Source organism: Micropterus dolomieu, linkage group LG17, assembly GCF_021292245.1.
Source record: "Micropterus dolomieu isolate WLL.071019.BEF.003 ecotype Adirondacks linkage group LG17, ASM2129224v1, whole genome shotgun sequence".
In the NCBI taxonomy this organism is placed as follows: domain Eukaryota; kingdom Metazoa; phylum Chordata; class Actinopteri; order Centrarchiformes; family Centrarchidae; genus Micropterus; species Micropterus dolomieu.
The window spans coordinates 10,935,556-10,950,675 of NC_060166.1; the positions used below are offsets into that span (position 1 = coordinate 10,935,556).

Sequence of the window (15,120 nt, forward strand, 5' to 3'; positions counted from 1 at the left end):
ACACCTTCTTAAAGGCATCCCAGCCAAACTTTTCCTGGAGCTACATGGAAGGAGCCAGAAGTAGAAGAAAGAATAGAAAGAAGAATAGAACATTTTTGTTGTTTGATAGTTAATGGTCACTAAAGCCTCACTGAGTTTAATGGGGCCAGAGACTTTCAGTCTACTTCAATTTTAATTAGTTTAAATGCTGACTCCAGTGTGACATAGTTTCTCTACAGGGTGTAAATATACAGTCATCTCACCTGCATATATGTCTCCAGGGCCACCCACATTTGCCAGTTGCTGAGTTTCTTGCCCCCCTTAACATACTCCTCTGCTCGACTGTTTCGATCTGCTAAAGTCATAGCTGAATGAGCCTGCGTTGAACAAGATAAAATTATGTAATTGTGAAACAATGTAATCCAAATGAAAAGCCAAATATTTTTCTCAACATAAGATAAAAAGAGTAGTCTTTTGTAAAATCTATTGATGTAAAATATGTCCCATACACCTTACAACATGTTAGGTAGGTTCTCTAGTCAGTGCCCTTTGACCAGGCATTTCAGTAGCTGCCCACTGCTCCCTTCAGGGATGGGTTAAATGCAGAGGATAAATTTTGAATCCGTCTAATCTGTGTATGGTTTGTTCTTTATTTCTAGTGTAACAGGTCCGCGAGTAAACGGACTGTTTAGTTCTGTTCTAAAACCAAAACGGAAAAATGGAAAAAAGGTAAAAAAAAAACAGACATCTGTTTTGTTTTTCTGTTTTAAACCCATAATTGAAAACAAAGGAGCTTTGTTCTATCTTTGACCGGTGTTGTACCTACTGGTTTTCAAACTAGCTGCTGTAGCCTACCATTGGATACACTCACAACTATCACTGAATTCATTTGATACTGAAGAAATATTAAAAACCGGAGGATTCTCAGGCAACTTCTGAGGCGTTTCTGTTCCTGTCCCAGTTGCAATAGTGAGTTACAAACTGAACGGTGATCCTCCTTTTTTAATAACTAAAAACCCACCTATGTTGATGTTCAAGCTCATCTTAATTACATTTAATCAGGCACCGCCCTCGCCCAAGTGTATCTGCTGCAGGTTTATTAAGTGTAACACACAAAGCTACACTAATCGGACACATTAAAAGTCTAAATCAATATTTTTCTATTTTGGTTTTAAAATAGAAAAAAACAAAAAAAACGACTTGTTTAGTATTTTCCAATTTGGTTTTGAAACGAAATAAAGAATGAACCATACAGGGATTATTTTGCTACATGTATAGTGGGGCCAAAAAGTATTTAGTCAGCCACTGATTGTGCAAGTTCTACTACTTAGAAAGATGAGGTCTGTAATTATCATAGGTACACTTCACTATGAGACAAAATGAGAATTTTATTTTTTTTATATATATATATATATATATATATAGAATCCAGGAAGGCACATTGTAGGATTTTTAAAGAATTTATTTGGAAATTATCGTGGAAAATAAGTATTTGATCAATAACAAAAGTTCAACTCAACACTTTGTAACATAACTTTTGTTGGCAATGACAGAGGTCAAACGTTTCCTGTAAGTCTTCACCAGGTTTGCATACACTGTAGCTGGTATTTTGGCCCATTCCTTCATGCAGATCTCTAGAGCAGTGATGTTTTGGGGCTGTCGCTGAGCAACACAGACTTTCAACTCCCTCCACAAATTTTCTATGGGGTTGAGGTCTGGAGACTGGCTAGGCCACTCCAGGACCTTGAAATGCTTTTTATGGAGCCACTCCTTTGTTGCCCGAGCGGTGTGTTTGGGATCATGGTCATGCTGGAAGACCCAGCCACGTTCCATCTTCAAGGCTCTCACTGATGGAAGGAGGTTTTGGCTTAAAATTTCACGATACATTTTCCCGTTCATTCTTCCCATTTTCCTGTCCCCTTTGCAGAAAACAGCCCCAAAGCATGATGTTTCCTCCCCCATGCTTCACAGTAGGTATGGTGTTCTTGGGATGCAACTCTGCAATCTTCTTCCTCCAAACAGGACGAGTTGAGTTTTTACCAAAAAGTTCTATTTTGGTTTCATCTGACCACATATTCTCCCAATCCTCTTCTGGATCATCCATATGCTCTCTGGCAAACTTCAGACGGGCCTGGACATGTACTGACTTAAGCAGGGGGACATGCCTGGCACTGCAGGATTTGAGTCCCTCTCGGCGTAGTGTGTTACTGATAGTAGCCTTTGTTACTTTGGTCCCAGCTCTCTGCAGGTCATCCATCAGGTACCTCCGTGTAGTTCAGGGATTTTTACTCACCGTTCTCATGATCATTTGGACCCCACGGGATGAGATCTTGCGTGGAGCCCCAGATCGAGGGAGATTATCAATGGTCTTGTATGTCTTCCATTTTCTTACAATTGCTCCCACAGTTTATTTATTTATCGACAGCTCTTTGGTCTTGGCCATGGTTGCGTTTGGAGTCTGACTGTTTGAGGCTGTGGACAGGTGTCTTTTATACAGATAACAAGTTCAAACAGGTGCCATTAATACAGGTAACAAGTGGAGGACAGAAGAGCTTCTTAAAGAAGAGGTTACAGGTCTGTGAGAGCCAGAAATCTTGCTTGTTTGTGGGTGACCAAATACTTTTTCCACCATAATTTCCAAATAAATTCTTTAAAAATCCTACAATGTGATTTCCTCGATATTTTTTTTCTCACTTTGTCTCTCATAGTTGAAGTGTACCTATGATGAAAATTACAGACCTCTCTCATCTTTCTAAGTAGGAGAACTTGCACAATCGGTGGCTGACTGAATACTTTTTGGCCCCACTGTATGTGTATGTAACAATTAAAGTACCTTTACCTTAAGAACAGGCTGTTTTAGCCATTGGTCTCTGTTTTTGTCAAATAAATGAAACTAATTTACTCCACCTGTTCCCTGTTGATCCTCAGCACCTCTTCATGCACATACACTGACCACAGGTTGCATGTACACTCTGTGGTGTGTGGTGGGAACTCCCAGCAGCTTCTCTGTTGGTTGTGTCCAAGCTCATGTATGGGGCCCCACATGCCTTCACTCCTGATATAGTTGATGTTGACCACCTCAGCTGCTGTGGGCATGTGTGCCATGATAGGATAACCTGCATGCAACCAACCTGAACAGAGAAACAAATCTTTAGAGTTCCATATCTATGGTAGAGAAACATCACATTATAGGGCAAGTGCATGCAATTTGAGCAAAGCACAAAACATCCTCATTCAATTAGTAATTTTAAAGAAGTGTTGCATTTTTTAAAACTCAAAACATTGTCATAATGCAGTATGTACTTGTCATCTAATGTCCCTGAGAGTCCTGGTGATTTATTTTCAATATACTGTACACACCATGGACAGCAGTTAGCACTGAGCAGTTCCCCCTTAGCGTTACCATGAACATGCAGATTTGGGAAACTAAATTGCCCGTAGGTATGAATGTGAATAGTTGTCTGTCTATTTGTCTTAGCTCTGTGAATAGGATAAGCAAATAATAACTAGTCTATGTCAAACATACTTACCACAGGAAATCTGCACATCAGTAACAAAACGTTCTTTGCGGGGAAATTTGTGTGGGATGGCAGCAAGATCTGCAATGCCCCTCATAATGTCATCCCAGAGTGCCGCCAGCTCATCAGGGCGCTCTAGGTCCCGAACAACATCTGATGGTACAGTGAGGATGATGTTGTCAAACTCCAACTCTGCCCAGGGTGCAGGGCCTGTGCGTAACAACAACCAATCAGCTGCTGTTGTCACACCTGAAAAAAACAAAGGGAGGGATTCAAATCAGATCAAAGAATTATTGTGCAACTTTGTAAAATTATATATTTTTATGTGACACCTGCTAAACTATTTCACTTGAATTGTCCATCACAGCTGACATTTGGTGAGAACTAATGATATTGCATTACAACTAGATCTTCTTACTTACACTGCCCTGAATCCCAAAACAACCATATTATTCCCTACTATAATGGACAAAAATCACTACACACCTTCTATTTACCCCCCTGAGAATAAACGTATCAGCAGGCACATATCACAGACTCACCTGATCTATAGTACGGCGCAGGTACAGCCATCTGCACTATGACCTCTACCCCGTGCACTTGTGTTTTGGGTGGGGCTACCAGGTAGATGAGTCCACCCCACAGGTTCCACACCTGCATCACCTCTGAGGTAACAGGAAATCGCTCATGAACACATGGTGCTCTCTTCAACTCTGCAGAATTGAGATGGTCTGTTTGACATCCTATCTGGATCTGAGGAAGACATGGAATTGTGTTACTGAGGGTAAGTGTTGTTTGTACTATAATAAAAGGATGCAAAGCTGGAAAGGTGGATATGATGATGACTGTAGTACATTTAAAGATTGAATGACTTGCACTGTCACAAAGTAGGTTTAGTTGGACTTGGGTATGGACTGCTGGGAGCGGGCCGGTAATTTGTTAGGGGTGTTGGGTACTGAAGTTTGCATGTTGTGGGCTGGCCCTCCATTGGGGGCGCACCGTAAACAGAAACACAATGAACTCAGTTTTGTGCACTCTACCTTCCATCCCTTGTTGACTATCTCTGCTGGTATGGCCATGTAGGTCTTCATACCAGAAGAGAGGTAGAGACCTGTACTGATCCACTCCTCCCCTCCTGACACACACACACACACACACACACAGCAGAAGCAAAGATTATACTCAGTCATATTTACATAGATTTATACAATGTAAAAGTACAAAACATAATTCATGAATAGTTCACATATTTGTCCACAATAAGGTCTGACCTGCTGTGTTAACATTAATCTTGATCCTGTGGTTGTAAACAACTGGCAGCAATGGGTTATCCTTGATGATGTAGGGCAGGAGAGCATCAGGATCTGGGGAAACCTTGTATACCTCTGCTGCCACACTGAGGAGTAGGTGGTCTTTGGGAGTCTTTGCAGGGCAGCTGTCACACACCTATAAAAAAAATAAATAAGGAATATAAAAGATGTTGTTCTAACACATCTGATTGGTTGTTAGCCTTGTGCTGTTCTACTGGAATGTTTTCTAAAGCATACATGTTAGTCTATTTTGTCTACTCACCTGAGGCATGTCTGACTTCATTAAGATGTCAGTGAGGGTGGACACAATCTGCATGTAGGAGGAGCAGTCATGAGCCTTCATGTGCAAGTACTTGGCACAGTCCCCACCCAGCTTTTTAAGACATTCCTCCTCGTCGTTGCTAAGTTCTTCACCATTTATTACATGGCCAGCGAAGCGGCCAAGAAGGTTGCGGAAGTGGTAGGTGTCTTTCATGGCCTGGCTGGGCACAGGGGCCTTGTATAAACCTCCTTCGACTGTTGTCTCTAACAGGCTCAAGCCCATTTTGTTCAGGATCTTGTTCCCTGAAAGACATTCCAGCAAACCTGATTTAATCGATTGTGATTTATTGTTGGAACTGTTATGGTTAGAGTTAGACTGAGTTGGATAATAAGAACATGATGTCATTTCCCACTTGCCTCCATGATGACTTAATTGCCTTCTTCACCAGCTGCAGTTTATATGATTAATTACCCTTACCCAAGTGTGCCTGTTGTATATGTAGAAGGCCTTGACACAAATCACCCCCAGCCTGTATATAGTGTACATTCCTTCTTTGCACTCATCTTTACCAGATTGTCTTGTCTGCCCTATCTCCTAGCCTTCCTGCCAGTTGTTCAGTGTTAGGAGTAACGCATTAAAAAAATAATGCAATTACTGTAATGTATTGCTTTTTGCTGATATAACGCTTTACTAAAATAATCAGTAATATTATGCCCATTACAATCTCAGTAACGCACGTTACAACGCACTTTTTACACAACACACGTTTTGTTTTTTTAATAATTCACTGAAAAAACATTTCAGCATCAGAAAAACAAATCTATTTGTAAAAGTGTAAAGTTATTTCCTGTTCCTGTAATCTGACGGTTAAAATTTTTTGGCAGGGTGCAAACTATAGGGGAGCTCGGCTCCTCTTAATTATACGGTAGTTCCCCTGATGGATCATATGTAAATGCTATGTGTTTGTGCTTTAACGAATTACTTTAATGATCAGATAGGCTACTGTCAGTTCATCCTGACCGATCCTGTCTCTCTCCTTTCTAACTCTCTTTCTCTGTCCCTTGTCCCCCTATATTTTCTACATCAGCTCAGTCTGCATTTGATGTATCACACTTTATAGTCCTTCTACCTGTTTTTCCTGTGTTTACATTTACTCATTTAGCTGGCACTTTTATCCAAAGTAACTTACAATTGCTATATATGTCAGAGGTTGCAAGCCCATGGAAAAACTAGCAGTTAAGAGTCTTGTTCAGGGACACATTGGTGGATGTGTCGAGAGGGAATCAAACCTAGGTCTCTTGCAACAAAGGTATGTGTGTTATCCACTGTGTCATCGCACTACGTTTAATTGCCATGTACTTCCATGTAATAATTCTATAGGGCCTGTACTCTATACCTTGTTAATGACTGCAGATATGTTTCTCACTCAGCAATGTGGATGCACCTTTTGTAGTTTTAAGCACAAGTCCAAAACAAATCCTGAACTTTCACTTCTATGCAGACACTACAACTCTGACTGCCTTAATGATATTAATGTTTGAATGGCCAGCAATTATCTTAAACTTAATCAGGATCAATCTATTCTCATTGATCTCAAAATCTCCCAAAATATAAACTTGTCAATCCTGTTGCTGACTGCACACCTTTTTTTTGATACATATTAAAAAAACATTACCAAGACTGTCCTTTTTCACCTAAAGAGCATCTCCAGACTACCACCCTTTCTTTCCAACTCTGAAGCAAAGATTCATCCGCACCTTTATCACATCCCAGTTAGACTACTGTAATGCCCTTTTGTTTTAGTGTCCTTGGGAGACTTGAAAGGGGCTTATAAAATAAATATTTTATTATTATTATTATTATTATTATTATTACCATCACACCAGACAGTAGTACTTGGAATATGCTTAGCATGCATTATGTTGTGGGATTATTATGGGATAAACTGGGAAGTATATAATCACACTCATGTGGTGCATATGTAACAGAGTTTATGTAATATATTATTCCACTTGCTCTAAGTCATTCATTTATTATCATCATTGTCATTATCATTATTTATATTATTATCCAAGCGAGCCAAATGTATGACTGAGCAATACATATTCTGTTCCTGTTCAGGTAATAAACGGCTACATTGAGAGATTAACACGCCTCGTACTCATCATTTCAAATACACAATGCGGAGTCGAGGGGTAGTTGAGCACGGTTACACATAATCATACCTGAGAAATCTGTCATTGGGTTTTGCCCGCAGTGTGTCTGTGCCCAGTACCAGGCATGTCCACCAATCAGCAGGCCTCCTCCCTCTGCCACAAAGTGTTGGATTTCCTCCACATGATTATCACTGTACGCTGTACACACAAATACACTCAGGTCTTCTCTGAAGTCTGTCTTCTCACACTGTAACCCTGACTTGCTGAGAACTTGGAGTGCTGGATCGTGCACTACACCAACGATCCCCTTCCGGCCTTCATCCAACCAATGAATGGCATTGTTCCAAAATGGAGCAAATGTCTGTGATAAGGGCAGTAGTTTGTTAATCACAGAAAAAGATTTGGCAGATAAACACACATCTCATTATTCAACACACTGCAGAACTGGTGGTGGCCAGAAGTTAAAATGTAACAACATAAATAGGCAAAGTAATCACTTACATCAAAGATTGGTTTTTAGAATTATATCCTTCATAAGTCTAATTGAGCACATAATGACAATTTGCGCATATAGTTTAGGTATAAAACCTTATTATGTGCTCAATTTGAATTATGAAGTAAATCATTTTAAAACCAAACTTTAATTTAAACTCTACCTTGTGTCCCATAAATCCTTCATGTGTAACCACAATGACTCGTCCCTGCCCATAGTAGGCTCCTGCCAGGAATGCCCGTCCATTGTTTGTGGTCCCGATGGGAAAGGCTAGTGGTCCGTGGACCAGAACCTCAGAAGGTACTGCTCCAGTGTTGAGGTCGAACTCTGAAACCCCCTGGAGTAAGAACTCCAGGTCATCCTCAAAATCCTTACCGTTTCTGTATTTTAAAGAGTGAAGAGGAAGAGAAAAGATGGATGTCAAGTATGACAGATACAGTATATTATATAATTACATTAATGAATAAGTGTGTGGTGTAAACTAGCCAGAGTGGTTAGGGAGGTAGTAGGAAGGCACACTCAGACATCAGACATCATCAATTTTATTTACAGAGTTCTGCAGTAAACATATAACTCAACAACAAAAAAAACAACCAAACCAATAAAAAGGATTTAAGGAAAAAAACTAACTCTTAGTGGGGATGGGACACACAATACTGACGTTTCTACACTGTGTCAAGATCCTATAAAGCACATATCTTTTGAAACACTGACTACTCCAAAGCCTGGTTCAAAACATCAGTGTCACGTGATCATGGCTAAGTCAAGCATTGGTGGAATTTACCTCTGTTTCGACAGGTGGCATAACTGCCACCTCTATGCTTGATTGGCAAGGTTTGGAACAATCCATGCATCTAGAAAGTAGTGAAATATATATATTGATAGAGAGAAAGAGTGACAGTGACAGATTGCACAAGATAGGTTGGAGATAGCAATTTGATGTGGTGTGGTTAGACAGTGTAGATCTGTGGCATTGCCAGGCTCTTGTAAAATTGGGGGCTTAGCCCAACCCATAAATCTTCCATGTTTTCACCTGATAAGCCACCATCCCCACCTACCCAAAGTAAGCCTGTAAAGCAACAGTAAATGACCTCTTCGACCCACAACAAGAACTTACAGTAAGTCTATTAACAGTCTAATTTTCTGTTGCTACCTTGTTACGCTATTTGTCAAACGGAAGCTTGTCTTTTGCACCTTCGATTTCACTCTTTTTCTCCTCCTATTTAATAGGTCTCTATCTGAGACAATCACACTCATAGATAAATTCTCATCCATCTCAGACTACTCCAATGATTGAAGTAAATCCATAGTTTTACTTGTTATGTGTGATTTCCAGAGTATATCTACTACGCCGCTACAGTCAGGGAAAATCACACGCTTCTCAATAGAGGATGATCTTGTTCAATGGATGACATTGCTCATATCACTCATGCGGGAGCAGAGAAAGACTCTCAGCACAAATGGGGGTGGGCCTCATCACAGGGTCCACCTGCTACCAAGTAATTTATACAAAGTTAACCTCGGACTCACTCCGAAAGTTGACTGGGTCCATCAGTGTCGCGGCTGCCAGAGCTTATTGCAGCCATTCTAGTCAATAATTGTGCTCACACCAGAAGTGCTGCAGCAATTTCCAGAAGTGTCTCTCCTCTCCGCTCCGCTCCGGAGAACACGCAGCCTCTGACGGAAGCCGCATCAAGCAGTACAGAGCAGAGGAACCGGGAAGGAAGTCTGTGCCCTGTTTAGACTCCTGATCGTATATCAACAATATTACAGTTCAAACTGACAGAAAAGAAACAATTTAAATACATAGCCTGCTAAGTCATAGTAGAAGCTCAGAAATCAAGCACTAATCACCAAATCAACAAAACAACGTAGTAACAAAACACGCTCTGTAGTGCTGTTTGTCCATTTTTAGCTACTGTAGAAACATGCAATATGACGCCGCAACATGGCAATGTCCACGGAAGGGGGGACCTGCGGTTATGGAGATAGAAATGGCTCATTCTAAGGTAATAACACCACTGAAAACATTTATGGATCTTATATTGCATTTCTGTCAATAGGTCCTCAGAAATATTATACACTGAACCTTTAGGTGAATTTAATAGCAATAATGTATAATGTAATAATTTTACTCTGGCTCTTCTTTAAGTTTGTATTTGACATTATACCTTATTATCTCAATTAAAAGTACAGAAACAAATGTAGGTGACACAAAAGGCAATTTATTATTTTGGCTGGTAAAAAGTGGTTGGCTGGTAACGCTACGCCAGTGGATTTTTTAATCTACCAGCCACCTTGGCGGGTATATTAAAAACTTTTGTTAAAGCAAAATCTGTCTGGCACAACATAGTATCCAGCTCCTTGTACTGTATGCAGGCTGCTGGGCGGGACTGGTTTTAAAAAAAAAAAGCTAAATAAATCCATTTAATATGATTGTAATTACTACTGCTAATGGAGTTTGCATGTTCTCCCCGTGTCTGTGTGGGTTCTCTCCGGGTGCTCCGGCTTCCTCCCACCGTCCAAAGACATGCGGCCTAGGTTGATTGGTGACTCTAAATTTTCCTTAGGTGTGAGTGCGACTGGTTGTTTGTTTATGTGTGGCCCTGCAATAGATCGGCGACCTGTCCAGGGTGTACCCCGCCTTTCACCCGATGTCAGCTGGGATTGGCTCCAGCCCCGGTGCGCAGTACCGGAACCTCGACATTTTACTCTTTGGCATACCGGGACATTTTCTTGCGTACCGAGACCTCTCCTAAGCTGCCGGTACTCTGCCCTCTCCATATCAGGTTCTCTGGGCGCTACGTGACGCTCACCCGTTCCCGTTCTCGCCTGCCTGCTAATCTCTGTGGGCGGATGGAAACGAGGGAGAAGAGAAGCTCGGGTACCTTTCAAGCAGCTGTGTACTGAATGTAGCATGTCAAGTGTCACTTGTTATGAACCAACCAATCACAGCCTGGATGGGGTGGGACATTTAAAAATATAGAATAGATAGGTGTCATTTACACTGGGGAAGCTGAGGACAGGTCAGAATCAGAATGTCTCCATCACTTTTTGAAAGCTTTTGTTAAAAATGTTCTGAACAACAGTAACAATAAATGTCAAATAACAAATGAAACAAGGCACAATAAGAAAACATGCAATGCAATTTAAATATAGAAGAAACAAATGTGCATTGTCCAAAAGCAGATTACTGCATTATATTCCATTATATTTTTATATTTAGAATTATCACCTGTCACCTTAATTTTGTTTCCCTTTATATAAATACAGACATTTCCTCCATAAATTGGTGCAGAAAATGTGTTCAGAATGCAGGAAATTAAGTGGTTAATGTTATAATATTCACTAGTTTCATCGAAGCTGCCCTAGGCAGCAGGTCTCTGGACCAGCTGTATGTGTCTTAGTACTTCTGTTTATTCTCTTTTGTTAATAAATTCTTCAAAGACAACGGTTGGTTGTTCTCTGTTGTTGGTTCATTATTTGCTTAATCCCTGACCAGCAAGAAACAATTTCGGCGACAATTTGGCACCCCAGATGGGACAGATGAGAGATTCGGGCTCTGTTAAAGGACAGAAGCCGGCTTATTTTTGGAAAATCCTCCCTGTAGGGAGAAGCTGTGTTCAGCAGAGCCCTGATCTTTGCTCCGTTCCAGAAAGAAAAGGAAAAGAACTTACATGGTGAGAAATGCATAGATAATTGAGTGGAAAGATAAAGAGAGTGAGATTGAACAGAGTGTCCTAAGAAGTGTCTTAAATCTTGCACCTGAGTGCAGGATCTTGCACCTGAGTGCAGGATCCTCTAACCACCTGTAGACTCACAAGTGGTTCCAGAGTGTGACTGGATCAAAGATTTGCAGGACCCTCTATCCACTTGTGAACGCACAGGTGGGTTCAGAGTGTAACTGGATCAAAGTGGCCTGCGGACAGACGTGTCCAAGTTTTTCTGTGGTGTCTGAGGTTTTTGGGGTTTACAGCTGATAAGTTTGACTTAACCAAACTCAGTGGACCCAAATTGATGACTAAAAAATATTAAACGTTAATTGATAAGTGGGTTGAAATGGGGTTTCCTGCAAAATGGAAGCTTTAGTCTAAAACTACTGAACCAGCTCAAGACATGTTTGGAGAGAAAGGACAGCAGAAATGCAATAGAGTGAGCAGCCCTCTCCAGAGGAAAGAAAAGAAAAGTAAAAAAACTGCAATTCAGATGGGTTGGCTGTATGAAAACGAGAACTGAGGCCAAGGAAAGCTCAGAACTGAAAATTAAAATAGATTCATTAAGGATCTGATTAACCTGATTAACCTATTGATGACTGATGAAAGAAAAAAAGAGAAGAAATCAAATGATTATATCTTCTTTAACAGAGATACACAAGTCACGGAATCCATTCCGGCAGATCCAGTCCTGGACTCCGCTCCTCCTCTTCCAGTATGCTCCAGTCTGCAATCCAGTCTAGTAAGAAGACTATCTGACCGGGCAGCAGGACATTGTTGAAGCCATGGCTCACGTGACCAGCCTGACTAGCTAGCAACAGGATCCAACCAATCACACACACTGTGAGTTACAACCTCTCACAGATGAAGTAAAAATCTCAAACACATTGAGTATCTTAGTAAGTGTTTGTAATGAATATGGAGCACAAAGGGGTTGGGAAATTATCTGTTAATTTGAGTAACTGTTAATTTGGTCAAACCTAGCAGGTGAGATCACTGCTACATTGCCAGTTTAAAACTTCCCAAGAAGAGGGGCAGATACTGTATATATGGTATTATGTGGTATGTGATATTCCTATTTTGATGAAACATGACAAAACGCTCATTTCAGTAATCAGAACACTGGGAATGGGGAGAGAGGGTGACCTCTAAGGCACGGCAAACACACACATGCATAAAGACACCCCTGCTGCTGCATGCAAGGGGTAGGCAGAAACAAAGCAAAGTCTAGTTTGATTTGGATGAGTCGAAGATTCTAAAATGATATCTACTAAACAAGAAGCGCTTGAATGTATTAAACATGTTTGTTTATCTGTTAGTGATTCAAAGGCCTGGTCATGTTTGGAACTCACTGTTATAGGCTGGAGTCACCATCCCCTGTGATGACTCGCCTGTCCACTGCCACAGCTTTCTATTACAGGAAAATCAGTGGGGAAGGCCAACCAACAGAGCACAGAGTGGTAGAGTATTATAGATCAACAGTAAATGGTGTAGTGTATCCATGAGCACTAAGTCTGAAATTTTCACACAAACCTGTTATTGATTACATCAAATGCCACACATTTCTCCATTGGTGATTCAAAGGCCTGGTTAAGATTTTACATTAACCACACAGCTGGTCCATCACAAGAAGCATGCTGGGATGACCAGTGTTTGCTAAAGTGGTTAGCTCACAATGGCCACACACAAGGCTAGTCTGTCTCAATTGCAATTCGAACAGACAGGATAAACCTGGGACATAAGAGAGAGTACATCTCTCCCTCACACTGCATACAAGACTTTTCCATCTATTCCAAAATGAATCACTATAAAGAGGAGATGACGATTTTGTAGGCCTATCCTAATTATTAACAAACGTCCAAAGAGAGATGAATATCTCTCCCATGATTCATGGTGAAAAACAGTGTACTTGACCAATTTGAAACTGACAAAACTGAGATGAAACTGACAAAACTGGACCTGACCTTTGACCTGTGTTCTTACTTAGGTGGTTGACCAGAAGACAGTTACCTGACCTGGTCTGACACTACATCTTGTTATTGAACACTTTGAGCTCCAAGGTTAAGACTCATTCAGAGAGGATGAGACCGGTTTAGAACATGCTACTGTCTAGCCAGAGCTATCTTAGAGAGATATTGGAACAAAACATCTACGGACCAACTCAAAATCTCATGCTGTAGTAATCTGTGTCTTTCCTACAGGTCCAGATGTGATCTTATGATGGACTGAATTTACACCATGTGAATAAATGAAATACTGTCTTGTAAGTGCTGGCATGTTAAGTAAATAGGTTAAAGTTTTCCATAAACAGGAGGCTAGAGCAGTGGCCAAAGCCCTAACAAGCCAAATAACTGAGATTATTCTCTGTTTTCCTTGCTGGGTAATGGCATCAGCAATTTACAGAGGGCTGATGATGTAAAATGGTAACAGTATGACATTGCCTTCACAGTTGCCCCTTGTAGCCACGGCTACTCTCCCTCACCTGGAGCTAGGGACTTGGGTACTAATCAAGGGCCACAGGTTTTCCTTTAATTGGTTTTCGGTGTCCTTTCCAAGTGCTTTTCACCACCGAAACCACAGTGAAAGTCATGGGAAGGAATACTTCCACGTCCACCCCAGCCGTTGTAAGCCTATCCCAGAGCCCTATGACGACTTTGAGCCCTCCATCCCAACTCAACCAGCTCGACCTATGCAGACCAGACGTGCTAAGTACAGCACGCCAGAGGAGTAACTTACCTGTGTTCAGGTAACCACAAGTCACTCCAACTCGAATGAGGACATCACGGTATTTTTAATTGACCACACATATAGGCATAGGTACATAACATTCATTGCTTCGCGGGGACGTGAGTGACGGTAGAAGGGAAGGGAAGGGAAGGGAAGAAGAAAGAAGCAGGCAGCAAAACACCTACCCTGCACATATTGAAATACAGAGTGACCAACGAGGAACTGACGATGGAATCCACGTCCACACGACCGTGGCACCCTTTCCAGTTGCCACGTTGGGAGTGGTTAGGTCTCAAGCGTTCAATGTTGTTTTTGACTTGTATTTCTATGATTATGGTGTTTCCTATTCTGTACACATTTGACAAACATCCACCTGCATCCAACTCAACCACACTGATATCGCATAGTCTTGGAGCATTCTTCAAAATTAATAAATTCTTCAAAGATTGTTACTTATAATTGTTACTCAATTATTTGTTTAATCCCTCACTAGCAAGATACAATTTCCACGACAAATACTACACACAAATTATCCATAGTACACATATACAAATAATGTACACATATCTACACATATAACATAGGAGTGGCATCATCAACTTGTCTGTGAGTTTAATGCTCTTACAGTGCAGTGTACAAAACGTTTCCCAAAGCGTGAGTTTTTGTAGAGCAGCTGTCTGTGAAGCCAGATAGGAGAAGGGTGAAGCATGAGTTAATAAGGTGGCTGGGATTTTGTACTATGGTATTTGCTCTGCAAGCAGTGGCAGTATTAATGAGGGCTGGCAGGTTGGGAATGGGAAGACCTATTACTTTGGAGGAAGTGTTAGTGATTTTAAGAAACTTATTAATGAGGGCTGGCAGGTTGGGAGTGGGAAGACCTATTACTTTGGAGGAAGTGTTAGTGATTTTAAGAAACTTATTAATGAGGGCTGGCAGGTTGGGAGTGGGAAGACCTATTACTT

General features: G+C 41.0%; 1 protein-coding gene across 1 annotated transcript in view; it reads right to left on the reverse strand.

Annotated features, from left to right (window-relative positions):
• LOC123985305 (TRPM8 channel-associated factor homolog) overlaps positions 1-15,120 on the reverse strand; it is a 17,866-nt gene that overhangs the window by 774 nt on the left and 1,972 nt on the right. The window contains exons 2-10 of the mRNA XM_046072769.1: positions 7,882-8,098; positions 7,295-7,586; positions 5,070-5,371; positions 4,769-4,943; positions 4,538-4,632; positions 4,040-4,250; positions 3,510-3,746; positions 2,887-3,110; positions 243-356 (exon numbers count right to left, since the gene is read on the reverse strand). Coding sequence (XP_045928725.1) covers positions 243-356; positions 2,887-3,110; positions 3,510-3,746; positions 4,040-4,250; positions 4,538-4,632; positions 4,769-4,943; positions 5,070-5,371; positions 7,295-7,586; positions 7,882-8,098 — 1,867 coding nt within the window. The remainder of the gene's footprint in view (positions 1-242; positions 357-2,886; positions 3,111-3,509; positions 3,747-4,039; positions 4,251-4,537; positions 4,633-4,768; positions 4,944-5,069; positions 5,372-7,294; positions 7,587-7,881; positions 8,099-15,120) is intronic.